General features: G+C 35.4%; 2 protein-coding genes across 3 annotated transcripts; one reads left to right on the top strand and one right to left on the bottom strand.

Annotated features, from left to right (window-relative positions):
* Nucleotides 1-944: 944 nt before the first annotated feature.
* On the bottom strand, nucleotides 945-4,435 carry LOC145629404 (GDP-L-galactose phosphorylase 1-like). Its single transcript, XM_081682003.1, has 7 exons — nucleotides 3,758-4,435; nucleotides 2,897-3,018; nucleotides 2,728-2,787; nucleotides 2,369-2,611; nucleotides 2,083-2,268; nucleotides 1,739-1,987; nucleotides 945-1,646 (listed from the first exon to the last, which is right to left on the bottom strand). The coding sequence occupies exons 1-7, from the start codon at nucleotides 3,876-3,878 to the stop codon at nucleotides 1,284-1,286; spliced, it is 1,344 nt and encodes a 447-aa protein (XP_081538129.1). The 5' UTR covers nucleotides 3,879-4,435; the 3' UTR covers nucleotides 945-1,283.
* Nucleotides 4,436-9,741: 5,306 nt separating this feature from the next.
* Nucleotides 9,742-14,136, top strand: LOC145627384 (uncharacterized). Of its 2 annotated transcripts, XM_081679777.1 has the most exons (6): nucleotides 9,742-10,096; nucleotides 10,802-10,958; nucleotides 12,724-12,774; nucleotides 13,132-13,224; nucleotides 13,421-13,441; nucleotides 13,740-14,136. In XM_081679777.1, exons 1-5 carry the CDS (start codon nucleotides 9,957-9,959, stop codon nucleotides 13,436-13,438), a joined length of 459 nt encoding a protein of 152 aa, XP_081535903.1. In that variant the 5' UTR covers nucleotides 9,742-9,956; the 3' UTR covers nucleotides 13,439-13,441; nucleotides 13,740-14,136. The 2 variants fall into 2 exon arrangements, with proteins under 2 accessions (XP_081535903.1, XP_081535902.1); XM_081679776.1 differs by lacking the exon at nucleotides 13,421-13,441 and having other exon boundaries at nucleotides 9,743-10,096.
* Nucleotides 14,137-16,334: the final 2,198 nt, after the last annotated feature.

The following is a 16,334-nucleotide window of genomic DNA, read 5'->3' as shown; positions in this document are numbered from 1 at the left end:
TTCTTCTATGTTGTTTTTTGCACCCACTTCTACAAATAGAGATAATAGTGCTAAGAAATAAAAAGTATAGGCTAAATTTTTCATTTTGAGATGCATTATTAATATTATTCATTACCAACTTAAAAGGTCTGCTTTGTAATGAGTTATATAGAGGATTTTAGGGAACCAAGTTACGGAGTGTACATTCATGCTTTTCTTACATGGATTGATTATTACTTGGTTTTCATGGAAATTATGTGAGTTAATTGAAAGAACCACATTGTTTTAAACCCAAAATAACGGATTAGAGCACATGTAAAGGCATAAAGGAACTCTTTTCTTGCAAACTTGCGCACAATTTTGTTAGGGTGTAAACATGGAAAGGCTTTTGGTCGGCTATTTGATAGGGAGTTTAAAGAAAATAAGTATATGAATTTGTTGCTCACAAGTCACAAGTAGAAACCCACACATTTCCACTTAATCTGCGATACCCTTAGCTTCTAAAATTAAATGGTCCGTTAATAAAAAATTCAGTTTAGAAATCAATTATAAACTTATAATAGTCATAAATATTTAAAAAGTAACACATTTCACATCATCTAGCAATCCTGCTAGCATACTCAGTCTTTTTCTATTTAAATTTGAAGTTCTCGTCCTAATTGTTTATGTATGTCATTATGTTGATGCACATTTTTAACTATCAATACCTTTGATTACGTATTAATACTTAATATAAAACAAGACTCCAAATGACTATGATTTTTCAGCCGTATTATATTAAGAGCAATTTAGAAGTTTTTTTTACCTTGTGAATATTAGCAAGATTCTAAACACGAACAAAAAAGAGAAAAAAGTGGTTAGTTAAGTACAAGGCGTGGAACAGCTAAAACAATTGCAATGATTTTTTTTTTTTTTTTTTTTATGGCATTGCAATGAATAAATAAACTACACAATAAGCTAATTAATTACTTAACAGAAGATATTTGATTAAATCCAAATAACAGCGTCTTACAAGCGCCAAATTGCTCAGGGCAAGCGCACTTATATTACATCCCTCCTGAGGCAGATTGCCTGTTCAACTGAGGCAGGTTGCCAACAGGAAACAACAGCTATGAATAGGATCCAATTTTCAAATTCTCTATTTTCCTAGTTTTTTTTTTTTTTTCTTTTGAGTTAAATACTTACATTACTCATAACAATTAGTCAGCAGCAAAACATGCGACTCATTGATATAAAGCTAAAACAGATGATGCGAACTCAGATTGCATCATTTAGGGAAGCAAATAATAAGCTGAAGAGCCATATTACTGTTGAACCAAACACTCATGGTTCCCGGACACCATAGGAGAAGCAGCTGGGTTGATGGAATCCGCTTCTCTAGAAGCATGGGGAGATGTAAGCTCAGCCTCCTTGAGAAGCATGTCTGACCCGTTTTCAACAACAGGACAAGCAATAGCTTCAAATATCATGGCCTTGACTTCTTCGAACCTTGCTTCTGACAGAGACACCTCAGCCAGGAGCCTCCAAGCATTACCCTCAGACGCCTCATCATAGTCCTTTCTCCTCTTTAACACAATATGTCCACTGATCTCCCAGACCGCTGGATTGACTTGGGTATCCAGGAGCTCGGGACTTACCTCTCCTAAGGCTTGTTTCTCAGCATAGCACTGAATCCAAAAACAAGAGATATAAGTCAATAACTAAGGAAATGACAAGGACAAGAATTTCAGGGAAAGGTAAAGGGATATATTTGTAGCACCTGAGGAAGGATAAAAATCCGCCTTCCAGAATCAGCAATAAGAACATTGTAAGGGATGTTAGTGTCTTGCAGAAATATGCAGCAGTCTGAGACCTCCTTGGCTAAATCTTGGAGAGAATTCCCACCTTCCAAGACAAGACCCCTTACTGGATATTTCAGGAGCTCAAATATCTTGACACCATTACTGGTGGTGGTGATTTTCTTGGTAGGAGCCTTCTCAATGGGAAATGGGCTAGCCAAGTAATAAGCCTGTTTTCCGGAAAATATACAGTTAATCTTTGAGAAACAATATCCATGAAGATATAAAAAATTTAAGGAATACCAAAAGGGCCCTGATAGAATACCTGGAAATGGAGATGGTTAATGGTAGCAAATGCACCCAAGCTATTGTATCCAAGACGGAAGTAAGGACTCCCGGCTTCAACTGCCATGTTCAGAGCAAGCAAGAAACTCTCACAATCAATCCTTTGAGGTAGGCACTCGAAAATTCGAGGAATCAAGAGCACATGTCCATATTCGATAGGACTGACCTGTTCATCAAAAAAACATAATACATCAAATGATTAATAAATTTTTGCAACATCACAGATAACATAATTCTTAACACTGGATAACAGTGGAAAAAGTTACATTAATGGCAACAAAGCTTGGTGAATTCTCGACAGCGATTGGAGCAGCAGGGATGAAGTAAGCTTCGCCGTCTTCACTTGCTTCAAACTGGAAGAGCACCTCTTCCTGCCCAACTTTCGTGAAGTTGAATTTGCTACCATCAAAGGGTTGAAGAACTTTGTCCACTTGGAATTCAGTCGGCCGTTTCTTCAGGTGACGGCCCTCATTAAGTTGGGCAACAAATCCATAATCACCAGGAATCACCTATAGTTAATCCATGATAATGTATCAGTATTCCAAACCACAAAAACTAACTCCAAACCAACAAATAGAACAGAGATAAAAGATGATAATATAGAACAGGAAAAGCTATATCAGACCTTGGTTTCACAAGCAGTAACATCATAGCGGAATAGGCCCCTCTCGAAGCGGTCCTCCCACTATCATAGCAAATCAAGAATAAGATTAATACCGTGCATAGTACAAACTAGTGTCTAAACATAATAAGAATTAGGTTTGTATCTCTGTTTAACTTGAAGTATCAATTACCTCTCCAAGCAAGAGTGAGTCGAGGAAGGCAACAGGAGACTCTCTTGCCTCATCAACAACCAAATCCTTATCAGTTCCAATCTTATTGACCCTCTTGTAAGCGTACAGAGGCAGTTTTGCACCTATTGAAAAGTCCAGGTCCCAACAAACAAAGATCAATCACAGTAATGTGCAGATGTGCCCTCAACCAAAACTACATGCAACACCTTTCACATAACAAGCACCTAGCAATCAGTGTACGAAACATAAATCCAGAAAAAGTAATTCTCTTAAGGGGCTAACACAATCACCCCTAGGTGTTGTTATCTGAAACATTCTTAACGATTCTCCAAGACATCCACTATAAATCAATCAAGAACAACAAATTGCAAAAACGACCCCATGCAAACCATATCTAAGCTCAGCCAACGGTTCCTTCACTATAGTGACAAAATTCTAATTGATTACAATATATTCCCGTCTCACACATAACATAAGGTTTCAAAGAGATACCCAACGGGCCCTAAGTTATGAGGATAATCTCGACATCCGTCTAATAAAGCAATAGATACCTCCCTCCCCAAATTCACCATTGACAAACATTCAAAAGAATTCACCTACTTTCAATAAAATATCAAATCAAATTCCCGCAAATTTCAGGACAAAAACCCAATTAAATACAATCCAATACCAATAGCACAACATGCATTCATAAATTCCCAAAAATTTCAGGACAAAAAAAACCCAATTATATATTTATATACAATCCATCAAATTACAATAGCACAACATGCATCCATGATAATTACAATCAAACATTTTCACAAAAATGACCAGATATAAATTAATAACAGGAATTCAAAGAGGAATTTCATCGAATACCTTGTATGCAACACTCTTTGAGACAATTCCGGCCACACCCACCAACAAACCGAGCAGACCCATCTCCCTCCTCCTTCTGATAATTCGAAACAATCGTCGGAACCCTCTTAATCCTCAACATTTTTAATTCTTTTGCTTCTTCTTCTTCCCCAGAAAAAATTCAAAAAATCAAACTTTCTTCTATACAACTACACCAACTACTTGTATATATATAAACTACAACTACAAAGCTCAGAAACAACCGCCTCCGGCAAGAAAGAGAAGATCGGAAGGGCTGCCGCCTTCGGAAGGCAAGGCGCCGCGTCCGCCGTGCAACGAAGGACTACCTCGATCAATCAAAAGACAATTACAGCCCTTTTTGCGTCGCACATCACGGGCGTGCAAAGGCCGAATTTTTCTTTGTATAGCCGTGTTTGCAATCAAAATCTCTGTCCTTGGGTTCTAACCCCAGCAAATTCCTTCATCAAAATCAAAAATCAGCAAAATTTGGAACTGGGTTTTTTTCTGGGTATTGAATTGGATGAATTTGAGGAGAGAGAAAGGATTAGGAAAGCGGAGTTAAATAGATAGAAGGGGTGAGTGAAGAACAGAGGATTGAGAAAGGAGGGAAAAATGGGGGAATTGTGGTTGTGATTCGTGAAACGTAGTTGAGATTGATTTAGGGGTGGTGAGTGATTTGTTGAATGTGGACAACAAACAATAGGAGAGGGAAAGAGAAAGAGAAATAACGGTTGTAGGTTGTTGTATGCTTGGGGTTATTATGCATGCAACGTATATGCTTACGGTATAAACTATAAACCTACGCGTCTAAAAGATGTTAGAGTTTCCCTTCCGGCTCCAAGTAATTTTGGGATTGATTCTCGTTATATGTTGTTGTGGTTAGAAAATAAGGAAAAGGTGTCTCATCAAACTGGAATGTTTCATAGATTAATATATTTGAGATACGCAACAACATCTGTTGAGGGTAGTAATTTCTCACCCCCCAAAATACCTCTAATAAGGATTGATCTCATAAATTGAGCTCGAAACAAGTTAGGATGCTTAGAGAAGATTTCACTAAAAAAACATGATTTTGAAAGAAAATTATCTTTGCTGTTGTCAAAAAAAAAAAAAAAAAAAATTATCTTCCTTTTTTTAAATATTTGTTTCCTCGGGGAAAGGAAAATAAATAAATAAATTGTTATCAAAGAGGTTGTTATCAAAGAGGTAACACAAAAATTATTTAGCCCTCCCCAAACTATTTGGATGCATGGAAGATTGGAAGGTGAATAAGGTCTTGTTTAGTTCACCTTATTTTTACTTATTTCAGAAAAAAAAAAAAAAAAAAAAAAAAAAAAAAAAAAAAAAAAAGTTTAAATCAGATCAGAATAAATAAGTTCAGATAGATCAGATCAGAAAAAATAAGTTTAGATTAGATTAGAAAAAATAAATTCAGATCAGATCATCGTTTTATGTCCGATTTTTATCGCTAAATATGTTTAATTGTGTAATGAAAAAAATATATGAAATTACATATTAATAAAAGACACATTTTTACAAATCTAACAAGACCTCACTTGATGTATTTTTTCCGTATAAATTATTGTATATTTAAGGTCAAATTTGACATTTAATTCAGATCAGATCAGACTAGATCAGATAAATTCAGATAAGCACAAATAAGGTGAACCAAACAAGGCCTAAGTAAGAGTAAACCTTTGGTCCAAACTTACAAAAATAAAATAAGCGTTTTAAGTATATTACACATCCTTGATTAAGTTATTTCACTACTATTTAATCAATTTTATCTCAAAAGTTAATAAACATGCCAACTAATGCATTTGCCGTTTGGGATGGGATCAAATTGGTAAGAATATACAAATATACTGATTAGTGATCATCATAATCTATAGCTCGCTAGGTTTTCTCTTTATAATTTGAATACTTTTTCCAAACTTATAATTTATCTTGGCTTATTAATAAGTGTGTCTAGACTTACTTTCAATGTAACAAAACTTACATAGTACGAAGTACTAATTATCCAAAATTATTATGGGCCGTTTGGTTGAGGTTAATCATCAAAGGGAATGGGAATCAACTACCCCCATTCCCTTTGTTGTTGTTTTTGTTAGACCATTTTCTTCATTCCCTTTACTCCCTTCATTCCCCCAAATCCCTCTAACTCCATTCCCCACCCCCCCCCCCCTAGACTTTCCCATTCCCATTCCCATTCCCTAGCCACCATACCACCACCCTCTTACCACACTCACCACCGGAAAGTCAGCCGCCACACTGCCGCTCTACCTCCGATGGGTCGCCGCTCGACCTCTGACGGGTCGCCGCATCTCCTCTGGCGGGTCGCTGCACCTTCACCACCCTTTCCCTCCCCCGTGAAACTTCCCCAGCCCCTCGCAAAAACCTTAATTCGAGGGTGGTGGGAGGGTTGTCTGACGCTTTTCCGGGGAGGGAAGGGGATTTTTAAGGGTTTTGCGAGGGGCTCGGCGGGAAGTCGGAAACAACTTTGCGGGGGAAGAGGAGGGTCAGCAAAGGGCAAGGAGGTTGCGGCAAACGGCGGCGAGTGGTGGGGGAGTGCGGCGAACAGCGTGGTGGCTGAAATAGGTGGGATTTGAAAAAAAATGGGTGGTTGTGTGGTGGTGATGTGGTGGTTCGGTGGTTGTGTGGATTGGTGGCTTATTTCCATTATTTTCAAAGCAAACAACATGGCAAATGTAAGGGTTTTTCATTCCATTCTCCTTCTTTCCCTTTGTTCATTCCATTCCGATTACCCTCTACGAACCAAACGACCCCTTAGTATAAATACATAATATAACTTATACAAGTATAAACTTATTTGTTTAAAACAAGTCAAACTAATATCAACATATTACTTGTATAAACTTATTTTTTTATTTAAGTATTACATTGATCATTTGATCTACTACGTACATAATATAAATATGTTTATTGATAGAGTATAAAACATATTCCCGAATGATTAAAAAATTGTTAGCAATTCAACAATTTTAATTAAATATGAACCTCACAATTTTATTTTATTTTTGAAATAAGTCCCAAAGGACACTAAATTTCATTAATATAAGCCATACGGCATCTACAATTAACAATGAACGATAATGAAAACGGATTTAACAAAACAAACAAGAATTAATCGGGGAAGGGCTAAGAATCCAAATACATAAATATAACAATTCGGCATATTCTCGATTCGTTGTCTTATACAACTTTTTGAGTGGATCCGTCGTCGCTTCGCAATTTTGTGAGAAAGAAAATTCTTGTGCTGATTCCGTAACTCGAATTCGAGTCATAATCAATAGTAGCCCCGCACAACCGAAGACCAAATTAAGCACAAATAAAACCTTGTCTTTCGAAGGAGTACGAAAAACCTTGTCTTTCGAAGGAGATCGAAAAAACCTTGTCTTTCGAAGGAGATAAACTTTTTCTTTCGAGAGAGACATTATTGTAACTTAAAACAAAAACCTTAAAAGAAAATAAAGATTTATTGATATATTTACGAAAATATTATGCTACATTTTTGTTCATTTAATTATAATTTTCTACTTAATTTATTTCTTGTAACTCAAGGGTAAAAGTAGGTTCTAGTGGTAGACTGGTAGATCATATAATCCATTTCTTTATCGTCAAGAACCTCGTGGTTACTTCGTAGTCAACCATGGTACAAAAAAGCCAACAAATTTCCACGGACATAATGCATCTGACATTCAAACCCAAAAACCCTCCCATTATATTATTTTCTTTTATTTGCGGTCTAAAACTTTTCTAGCTGACTAATTACTCCATTTTATGAGAATCAACCCAATTGAATATTAAAAGCATATTTCATATTCAAACAAATATACTTGATTTGGTCCCCTTTAAATTTTGTGGACATGGAAAATACTACTATTATTAGGAGATGGCTAAAGAGGATTTATTGTTAAAAATGTTGGCAAGATCTCATTCATCCATAAATGTACAGCAGCTATCAAGTGTGCATTTTACATTGAATATTTTTGTAGTGGATTTTTCACCCATCGCTTTCTATCTCTATATACAAATTAACGGAGTTAACTAACTCCGTAGAATGGATGTGGGTTGTGCTAGGTCAAGCCCGTGTGTCTTGGGTTTGGCTAAGTTTAGCCCACGATCAAGCTCATTATGTGTGGTGCCAAATTTTCAAAAGGCGACATAAAGCCATTAACATTACCCAAAGATCGCATGTCAGAATGTCACCATGTCGTGTCATGCTATATTTGTGTGTCTAACATCGATCCGTTAATTACTACCTCCGCTAACTTTTAGTTACAACTTTGGAATATATTATATCTCACAAATAATACCCTAAAGTTGCAGAGGCAGTAATTAATTTTTGTGCCATATTATACCTTGTCATATGCTTTCAAAAAATATAATTCAAACTTCACACATATCTCAACAATCATAGTAGCGTAATGTATCATGTCTACCTTGTATTTGTCTTACACAATGTTCATTTCAGGTTGGATCAAGTTGTGCCACGGGCCATCCTAGCCCAATGGTATCTTAAATCATGATTGTTCTACTTTACTTTTAACAGTTTATTTGTATTTGATAATTTTAATTTGATCAAATGATATTTTATAAAACACTAAACAAATATATGCTCCTATTATCACATAACTTAGCTCCCTTAATAGGTCAATAAAAATGATAATGCATTTACATGATTGAAGCTAAACATTACATAAGGTTGGGTCTATCCAAGCCAAGCATAACATGTTGTCGTGTGTATTGGGTTGTGTTTGGGCTACATTTTTGTTGAATAACACATAAGCACAATACAATACGTTAATACGACTAAGTACGTGAAGAAAAAAAAATGCTTAGGCATGAATGCATGACATGATCTTTCACGATGGACATATGAACCTCAACTATGCTTGAACCTCCTTTTAGAAATGGTTGTTTATGACCAGGCTTTGCCAGTCCACATGTAGTGGGCTTAACACAAGACACAGTATAATAGTACATGTCACTTGGCATATTGGTGGTATAAGTCAAGTCCACTAAATTTGTAAGTGAAAACTGGAAATAGTTTAAGGTGTTGGCTGGACTTGGCCACCCAACAACTTACTTGAATAATTAATCCAATGTATATTTATTTATTTATTTATTTATTTGTTGGTTCGTAATAATTTTAATTAAAATTTATTAATAGAGTACAGTCAAAAACATTCTTTTATCAAAATTACTGTTGTGGGATATCTCTCACACCATAAGTCCACACTCCATAACACATATTGCTTGAATATTCCACATTTTTGGAGAAATTGTTTAGTGAGTTTTACTCACAATTCAAATTTATAACTAGTGTGTGATCCGGGTTTTAAGAGAACTCACTAGTCTCTAATGATATGTTATGTTCACCTTATTTTCACTTATTTTATATATAATAAGTTCAGTTCAAGAAAAAAAAAATATACGAAGTATAATTCTAATAAAGGTTACCCAAGTTCAAATTACAATGAAAATAAGTTTAATAGGTTCAGATAAAGACCTTATTAAACTTATTATAAGACCTGATTGAATTTATTAGAAGTTATTGGATTAGACCTGATTAGAACTTATTTAACCTATTGAAATCTATAAAACCTTATTGAACTTATTAGACCTTATTAAACTTATTGAACCTTATTGTAATTTATTTGAACTTATTAGATCTGAAATTTATTTTAATAAGGTCAAGTAAACAAGCCTTTAGTATAGAGTATTAAACAAATGAACCTGTTTTGTTTCCAACTGAAAACACATGCATTTCAAGTGTCCCAACTCGTAATTAAATCATCAACCCGATTAAATATAGTCATAAGTAACCCTCATATCACACGAAATTTTAACCAACTCAACTAATTTAGATTGGCTTATACTTGTATATTCGAACAGTGTACAAGTGTATTACGAAACTCAGACAATGAGCTATAGCACGGTAGCACCAAAGAAGACACCTTCAGCTTCTGACTTCTGAGTCTAACCAATTGAAACTCCCCAATTTTCCATTTTCTTCCCATCAAACATTCAAACCATACCCAAAACAAACAAAAAAAAAAAAAATCACTAAAAAAACGTCTTTCTCTCTCATCCCCTTCTTTCTCTCTCTTCTTGGGGTTGCTGCTGCTGGTGGATTAACCGAACAAGAAGTAGCAGAAGAAGAAAGTTGGAGGTGATGACAGGAAGAAATATAGACGCATTAATAGCAAGTTCAAATTCCTCAGATCAATTGTTAATGTTCCCTCCTAATTTCCCTCTTGTTTCTGCTCTTCTTGCTATTTCTCTTGCTCAATTTCTTAAGATCTTTACCTCTTGGTAATTTTCTATCCCCAATTTCTCTTTCAATCTATTAAATTGTTTGATTTCATTGCATTTTGTACTGTTTGAAGGGTTTGGATCATGTGGGGTTGTTGCATTCTAGGTCAATTGGGTTTGATTTTGTGTTGTTTGTGATTAGGGTTTATAAATTTGTTTGAATTTTGATGTGGGATTTTGTTGATTTGATTACATTTTTAGCTACTTTAATGTATAGATCATGATTATCATGTATTTGTGTGAATTGGGTTTTGTTGATTGTTTAATTTAGAGTTTCATTGGATTTGATTGTTTTCGATGGTTTTAATGTTAGATTTTAGTCAAAGTTGCGATCTTTTGTTTAGCATTTATAATTAGTTATGCATGTTTTGTTATGCATTTGAATTATATATATTTTTTTTCAGTTGTAATCTACTTAGGTTATGTGCAAATGTCTCCTGTAACACCTCTTGCGGTTTTTGCCCTTTTCGGTGTTAGAATTGTTTCTGTGGTGTATTGTGATAGGTATGGACTATGGAGTAATGTATTATGTAAGCAGTTTTGATATTGTTAGTGTTTCAAGGATCTTGAATATTTTGTTGTTAGAATATTTGCATGATACCCATTGGTTGACAAGTCCTTATAATTTGTGCTTTTGAACATATCTTCTTTGAATCCCTATCTCAAGTTTCTTCCTTTTGCAATATATAATTTTTAAATTGACAGGTTCAAAGAAAAGAAATGGGATTCTAGAAGGATGCTAAGTTCTGGCGGCATGCCATCATCGCATTCAGCAGGCGTGTCAGCTCTTGCCGTGGCAATTGGTGTGCAAGAAGGAACAGGTGGATCGGCATTTGCTCTAGCTGTCGTTTTGGCTTGCGTTGTATGTACTTCTTAACCAGATGTACTTCACACTATCCTTTATGGGATGCTGCTTATAATTTTTGGATTGTCTGATGAATGCAGTGCTTGTTGCTTCTGTAAGAGTATTGTTTTTACTTAAAACAGATAACTAATAATGATAGTTCAATCCATTGATATTATACTGATCACTTCAAAGTAAAAACTGAAACTTTTGAAGCACTTGGCAAGACTCATATTTGGATGCATGCTGATTCATTCTTCAAGTTTAACTTTCATTGTCTTAAGCCAATTGCCTCAACAATTTTAAGATTCTTAAATAGTAGGAATAGCCAACTTTAGCTCGGTAATTTCTCATGCTTTTCCTTTTGATATATAATTCTTTCACATACCTTCATGTTGGAGACTTGGAGGAGCCTTTTTTTTTTTATATAATTTTTTGGTTTGACTTTTTAGGATATTCAGCTGAGGTATGTTTGGCTTTAGTTGAAGGAATGGAAAAGAATTGGGAATGGGAAGAAAAGGAAAGGATTGTAAAGGAAGGGATAATACTCTTTCTTCATTTATAGATGTTTTTCCCTCCTTCCCTCAGCTGTCATAAAACATGCTTTTTTTTTATTTATAGATCAAACCACTCGTTTTTGACAAGATGAGGGAGACAACTAGGATATGGGAACAAGGATTAGGGGTTATAGCCCAAGAAAAAATGCCTAACTTAGGGCCTGTTCTCATACGTTGAAATTCAGTTCAGCTCAGTTTAGTTCAGCTCCTAATTTCCTTCTCTTATAAAATATTCATTTCAGTTCAGCTCAGTTGAGTACAGTTAATGAGAACAGGCCCTTAGTTCTCTTTGAAACATTATAATATGTAATGTTAGAAAGCCTGAAGCCTAGTCAAGTGAATATTTATCTATAGAAAAAACCATTTATGTTATGTGTTTGAGCATGAAGCCAAATCAAATGCATATTCATCAAGATTACATTTTTAATATTTGGTAAGATAGTTTTATTTCACTTTTGAAAGAAGGCACATATAATTAAGTTGCATGAACAACGAGGTGTGATTGGATGATAAATCAAATTTGGATTTTGAATTCAACAGCAGTAAAATCACAAAATATACTGCTAAAACATATATTTGTTCTCACATGTCTGAATTATACAGCATTGTTTTTTTGTGCTAAAGCATGCATAGATCGAGGGAGATGTATTACTAAGGCAATAAAGTCAAACTAAGTAAAATGAAAGTGAATATAAGGGAAGGATGAGATAGTGATGGTGTGATTGTAAGGAAAATTATGTAGTGATGGTGTGTGGTAAGAGGTGAAGAAAGAGTAACTATTATAGTATTACCCTCATTTTGGGGTAATAGTTACACTAGGGGGAGGGTGGGTAACTATTGCCCTCATGACATAACTACTTTATTTCATTTGTAAACACTTTGTCTCCTACAACACCACCTCTAATTACTTATGTTTTTTTAAGTTTGACTTTTATTGTCCCCTTAATATTCTACCCTAAATCCAAGCATGGCCTAAAAGTGTCATTTGTAGGCTACAGTCAGGCATTTTTTCCCCAAGATTGACTAATAACTTAAACATTTCCCCCTTTCATGTTTTAGCATGGAAATAAATTGTTTCTATACATGTATAAGGATTTAGGTAGGGATTTGGCTGTCAGTACTCACTAATGCTTGTCAGATTTGATGCACTAACATGTCTTGTATCACTTACTTTTCAACAAGGTAAATATACGTGTTGTAATGAGCTTTTGCTTTCTGCTTGGCAGGTGATGTATGATGCCTCTGGTGTGAGACTTCATGCTGGTCAGCAAGCTCAAGTAAGTTGGCTTGGATTTGGAGATACTCTATTTGTATACAATTTTCTTAGAAATTGTAAGCTTTTTCGTAGTGGAGATTGAGAAAGACTCTAGGAAACCTCTAATACTTCCTCCATTTTTTTAAATTAGTTGCATCACTTTCCTTTTTAATTAATAAATTCTCTCCTACCACATGGACCCCATTTATTTTTTCTCTCTACCTCAATTTACTTCAAAAATTGCATAGGAGTCCGTGAAAACAAAAGTGATGCAACTAAAAAAATGGAGAAGTACAAAGAATTCTCATTTTCAGTTTAGTAATACATTTCTTTGGTGTTCTTCTTTCCAAATTTGGTGATGCTTGTTTCTTTGTTGCAGTTATTGAATCAAATGGTTTGTGAGCTGCCTCCTGAACATCCTCTTTCTAATTGTAAACCTCTGCGAGACTCATTGGGTCATACTCCTCTACAGGTTTGTTGAGCTTTTATGATACCTTTTATAATTTGTGCGTTGGCATGTTTTCCATAATTATAAAATCTGTCTAGATTTTCTCATTCACGATGGATAATGCATCTGCTGGAAATTTTATAGTGGCAATTTTCCTGTAATTGTTAAATAGTGCAAAGAGAATCCAATGTCTGATATTTGTTCAATCTATTTGATATAGGCATTTTGGCAGTGGTGACTGGTGAGTGGTGGCAAAGGTTTTAAAGCCCTTAAGTTGCCTTGTTCAAATATGATAAGTTTATTATAAGCTGGAATTTCAAGAATAACCTTTATCATATTGCTCAAAATCTCCAAACATTTCAAAATCAGAATTCCTCGTCATACTATCTTGTATGTTGAATGTATTTTCTAGGTGCCTCAACACATGCTTTTTAATTGTTTAAATATGTTACTTGCAATCGGATTTATAAAGAGATATTGGAGTTTAAAATTTGGTTGAGTTGGAGAATGTATTTTGAATTTTTATCATGCCAATGCAGGTTGGAGCAGGTGCTATATTGGGCTGTGTTGTTGCTTACCTTATGAAGTTTTACAGATAGATGCCCTAAAAACCGACTTCCATTCCTAATCCTGTGGCGACTGTAAGAGTTTGAGCAGCATGGGCATTTTTTACAGTTTGATGGACAGTCAAGCTCAAGCAGCAAAACTGTCGTCAGTTTTGTTATCCTGTTGATCAAACACAGCTGTACGAAATCGCAATCCCTCCTCAACATTTGTCATATATATAGTAGATAGTATTAGTGCCATCATATTGAAATTTTCCAGTTTCACCAATTTTTTTAGGACTGCCAATTTAGTTCAGAGTTAACCATATGTATCTATATTTTCTGTTTTGGATCTTGGAAAAAGTTGTAGATAAAGAAAGTTGTTGTATTCGATTGTGTGCATGCCTAGTTTTCTCTTCAAAGAAAAAAAAGCATGGCCCAAATTATACTTGCATAATTTTCAATTTAGAATGTCAATGGAGAAGAAGTTGTTTTTGTGGATTACCTATCTCTCTATTAAAGCTGTGCTCTGTCAATAAACAAGATGGACAGATTGTGTCTATTCAAGCTGTGTCCAGATTTTTTGTTTTGAATTTGAACGGTTTTCAAGATTTACCTTTGATTTTCAATATCATTAACAAGGTTTAGGAGAAGTGTGAAGATTTTGAAAAATCAATTTGGATTAAGCCTCGAAGATACTATGGAGGTAATTCATCTTATGAGACAACTTTGGAATCCTGTGGTTTGAAGGTGCGTAGATTTAACATGGAATATTTGGAATGTAAGTTTAGCGACGTGAGAAATAAGGAGGTAGAGATAATCGCCTTGAACGAATGTTAGCCTATCCCAAACCATTTTGGTTGTTGTATTCATCAATTTCCCCATTTTTGACCTTTTGTTGTCAATCAAACAACAAGCTCATACAAATACTAGCTATTTAAATTGACGGAAATTTTTAATTCCCCCTTTTTTAATGGAGAAAATACAAGTATCTCAATTCTCAACATGAGATACTTGATACGTATCTCAAATGGGCATATTTGTCATTTTTAGTGCACAATTGGGTTAATTTTGTAATTTTGAAAAATAAATCTGTATTTTCAAGCTATAACATAAGGCTTTAATGGAGCATTAAAGAACTTCAACCAGAAATGGAAGAATTTTAATAGAGAAATAGAAAAGCTCCAGGGGGCTTTAATGGAGGACGACCTAAACCTTCCATGTTAAGGGTTAAGTTTGCCCTTCTTTTCTTCCTTTATAGTTAGGGTTTTCGTTTAATTGGCGGCGAAGCAGCTGATAATATGGTGGTGACAATGTTTATTCACGACCCACTTTTATGGAGGAGGAGGGATGAAGCATAAAGAAGATGGGGATGAAAAAGATGGGCAAGAAGAAGAAAAAAGCATAAAAAATGGTAAAAAAAAATTATTAAAAAATTCATTTAGTTCCTCTTATTTACAAATATGCCATGTTGAGATATATTAATGTATCTCATGTTGAGATACTAGGGCTAGCTCTTTTTTTAATGTGCAACCCTCAATTTCTCGTATTTTCAAAATAGTATGTCTTTAAAAAAAAGGAAGGATGAATATTTTATAGGAAAATTTGGATTTTGGTACCTCAAAATGGGGGTAATTGAATTTTGGTACCCATTAAATTTTTTTTTTAAAAATTGGTACCTCAAAAATGACATAACTGTAGCTTTCAGTACCTCCGTCTACATTCTGTTAAGTTTTCCGTTAAAGGGGCCCATTATCTAATTTTTTAATAATTTAATTTATTTTAAAAAAAAGAAAAAGAAAAAACAAATTTTTCTAAAAAAAAAAAACACCTGCCATTGCCACCCCTTCCCCTGTGCCAGATTCCGGCTCTTGGTGGCCAAATTCCTCGGGCACCGGCGCCGGCGTCGACCACCCCACCCCCTCCCTTTTCCCTCCTCCAAACTCAGCCATAAGGGCCCATAACCCCTGTTTTTCCCTTCCCTGAAAACCTAGCGCAACCACAGCCTTCCCTCCCCCCTCGTTCCTGGCCGAGGCGGCAGCCTACTGTGGCTGGGATTCGTGCCTGGCCACGGCGGCAGCCTGCTATGCCTGGGCTTCGTGCCTGGCCGCGGCGGTATCCTGCTGTGACTAGGCTTCGTTCCTGGTCGCGGCGGCAGCCTGCTGTAGCTTGGTGGTCGCCGTTGTGCAGGTATAAGGAGGGAGGCTGGCAGTGTAGTGGCTGAGGGGGAGGAGGGGGCGGCTGGAAGGTGGCATGACCATGGCTGGGCCCCACTAACGGAAAACTTAACAGAAGTTGGACGGAGGTACTGAAAGCTACAGTTATGTCATTTTTGAGGTATCAATTTAAAAAAAAAAAATTAATAGGTACCAAAATTCAATTACCCCCATTTTGAGGTACCAAAATCCAAATTTTCCTATTTTATATTTTTCCTCCTCCATCTTCTTTGTCTCCTTATTCATCGTTTTCTTCTTAATAATTGTGATTTCCTCCTCTTCTATTGAATTTACTTGTGTAGTTGCGTTTTCCTCTTTCATTGAAGCACTTGTAAAGTGTAAACCATCACTCTTACCAATATATTTTTGTAAA

This window comes from Chenopodium album, chromosome 4 (assembly GCF_948465745.1).
Source record: "Chenopodium album chromosome 4, dcCheAlbu1.1, whole genome shotgun sequence".
Taxonomy (NCBI): Eukaryota; Viridiplantae; Streptophyta; class Magnoliopsida; order Caryophyllales; family Amaranthaceae; genus Chenopodium; species Chenopodium album.
The sequence above is the reverse complement of the archived record's forward strand: the minus strand, read 5'-3'. Positions and strand labels throughout refer to the sequence as shown.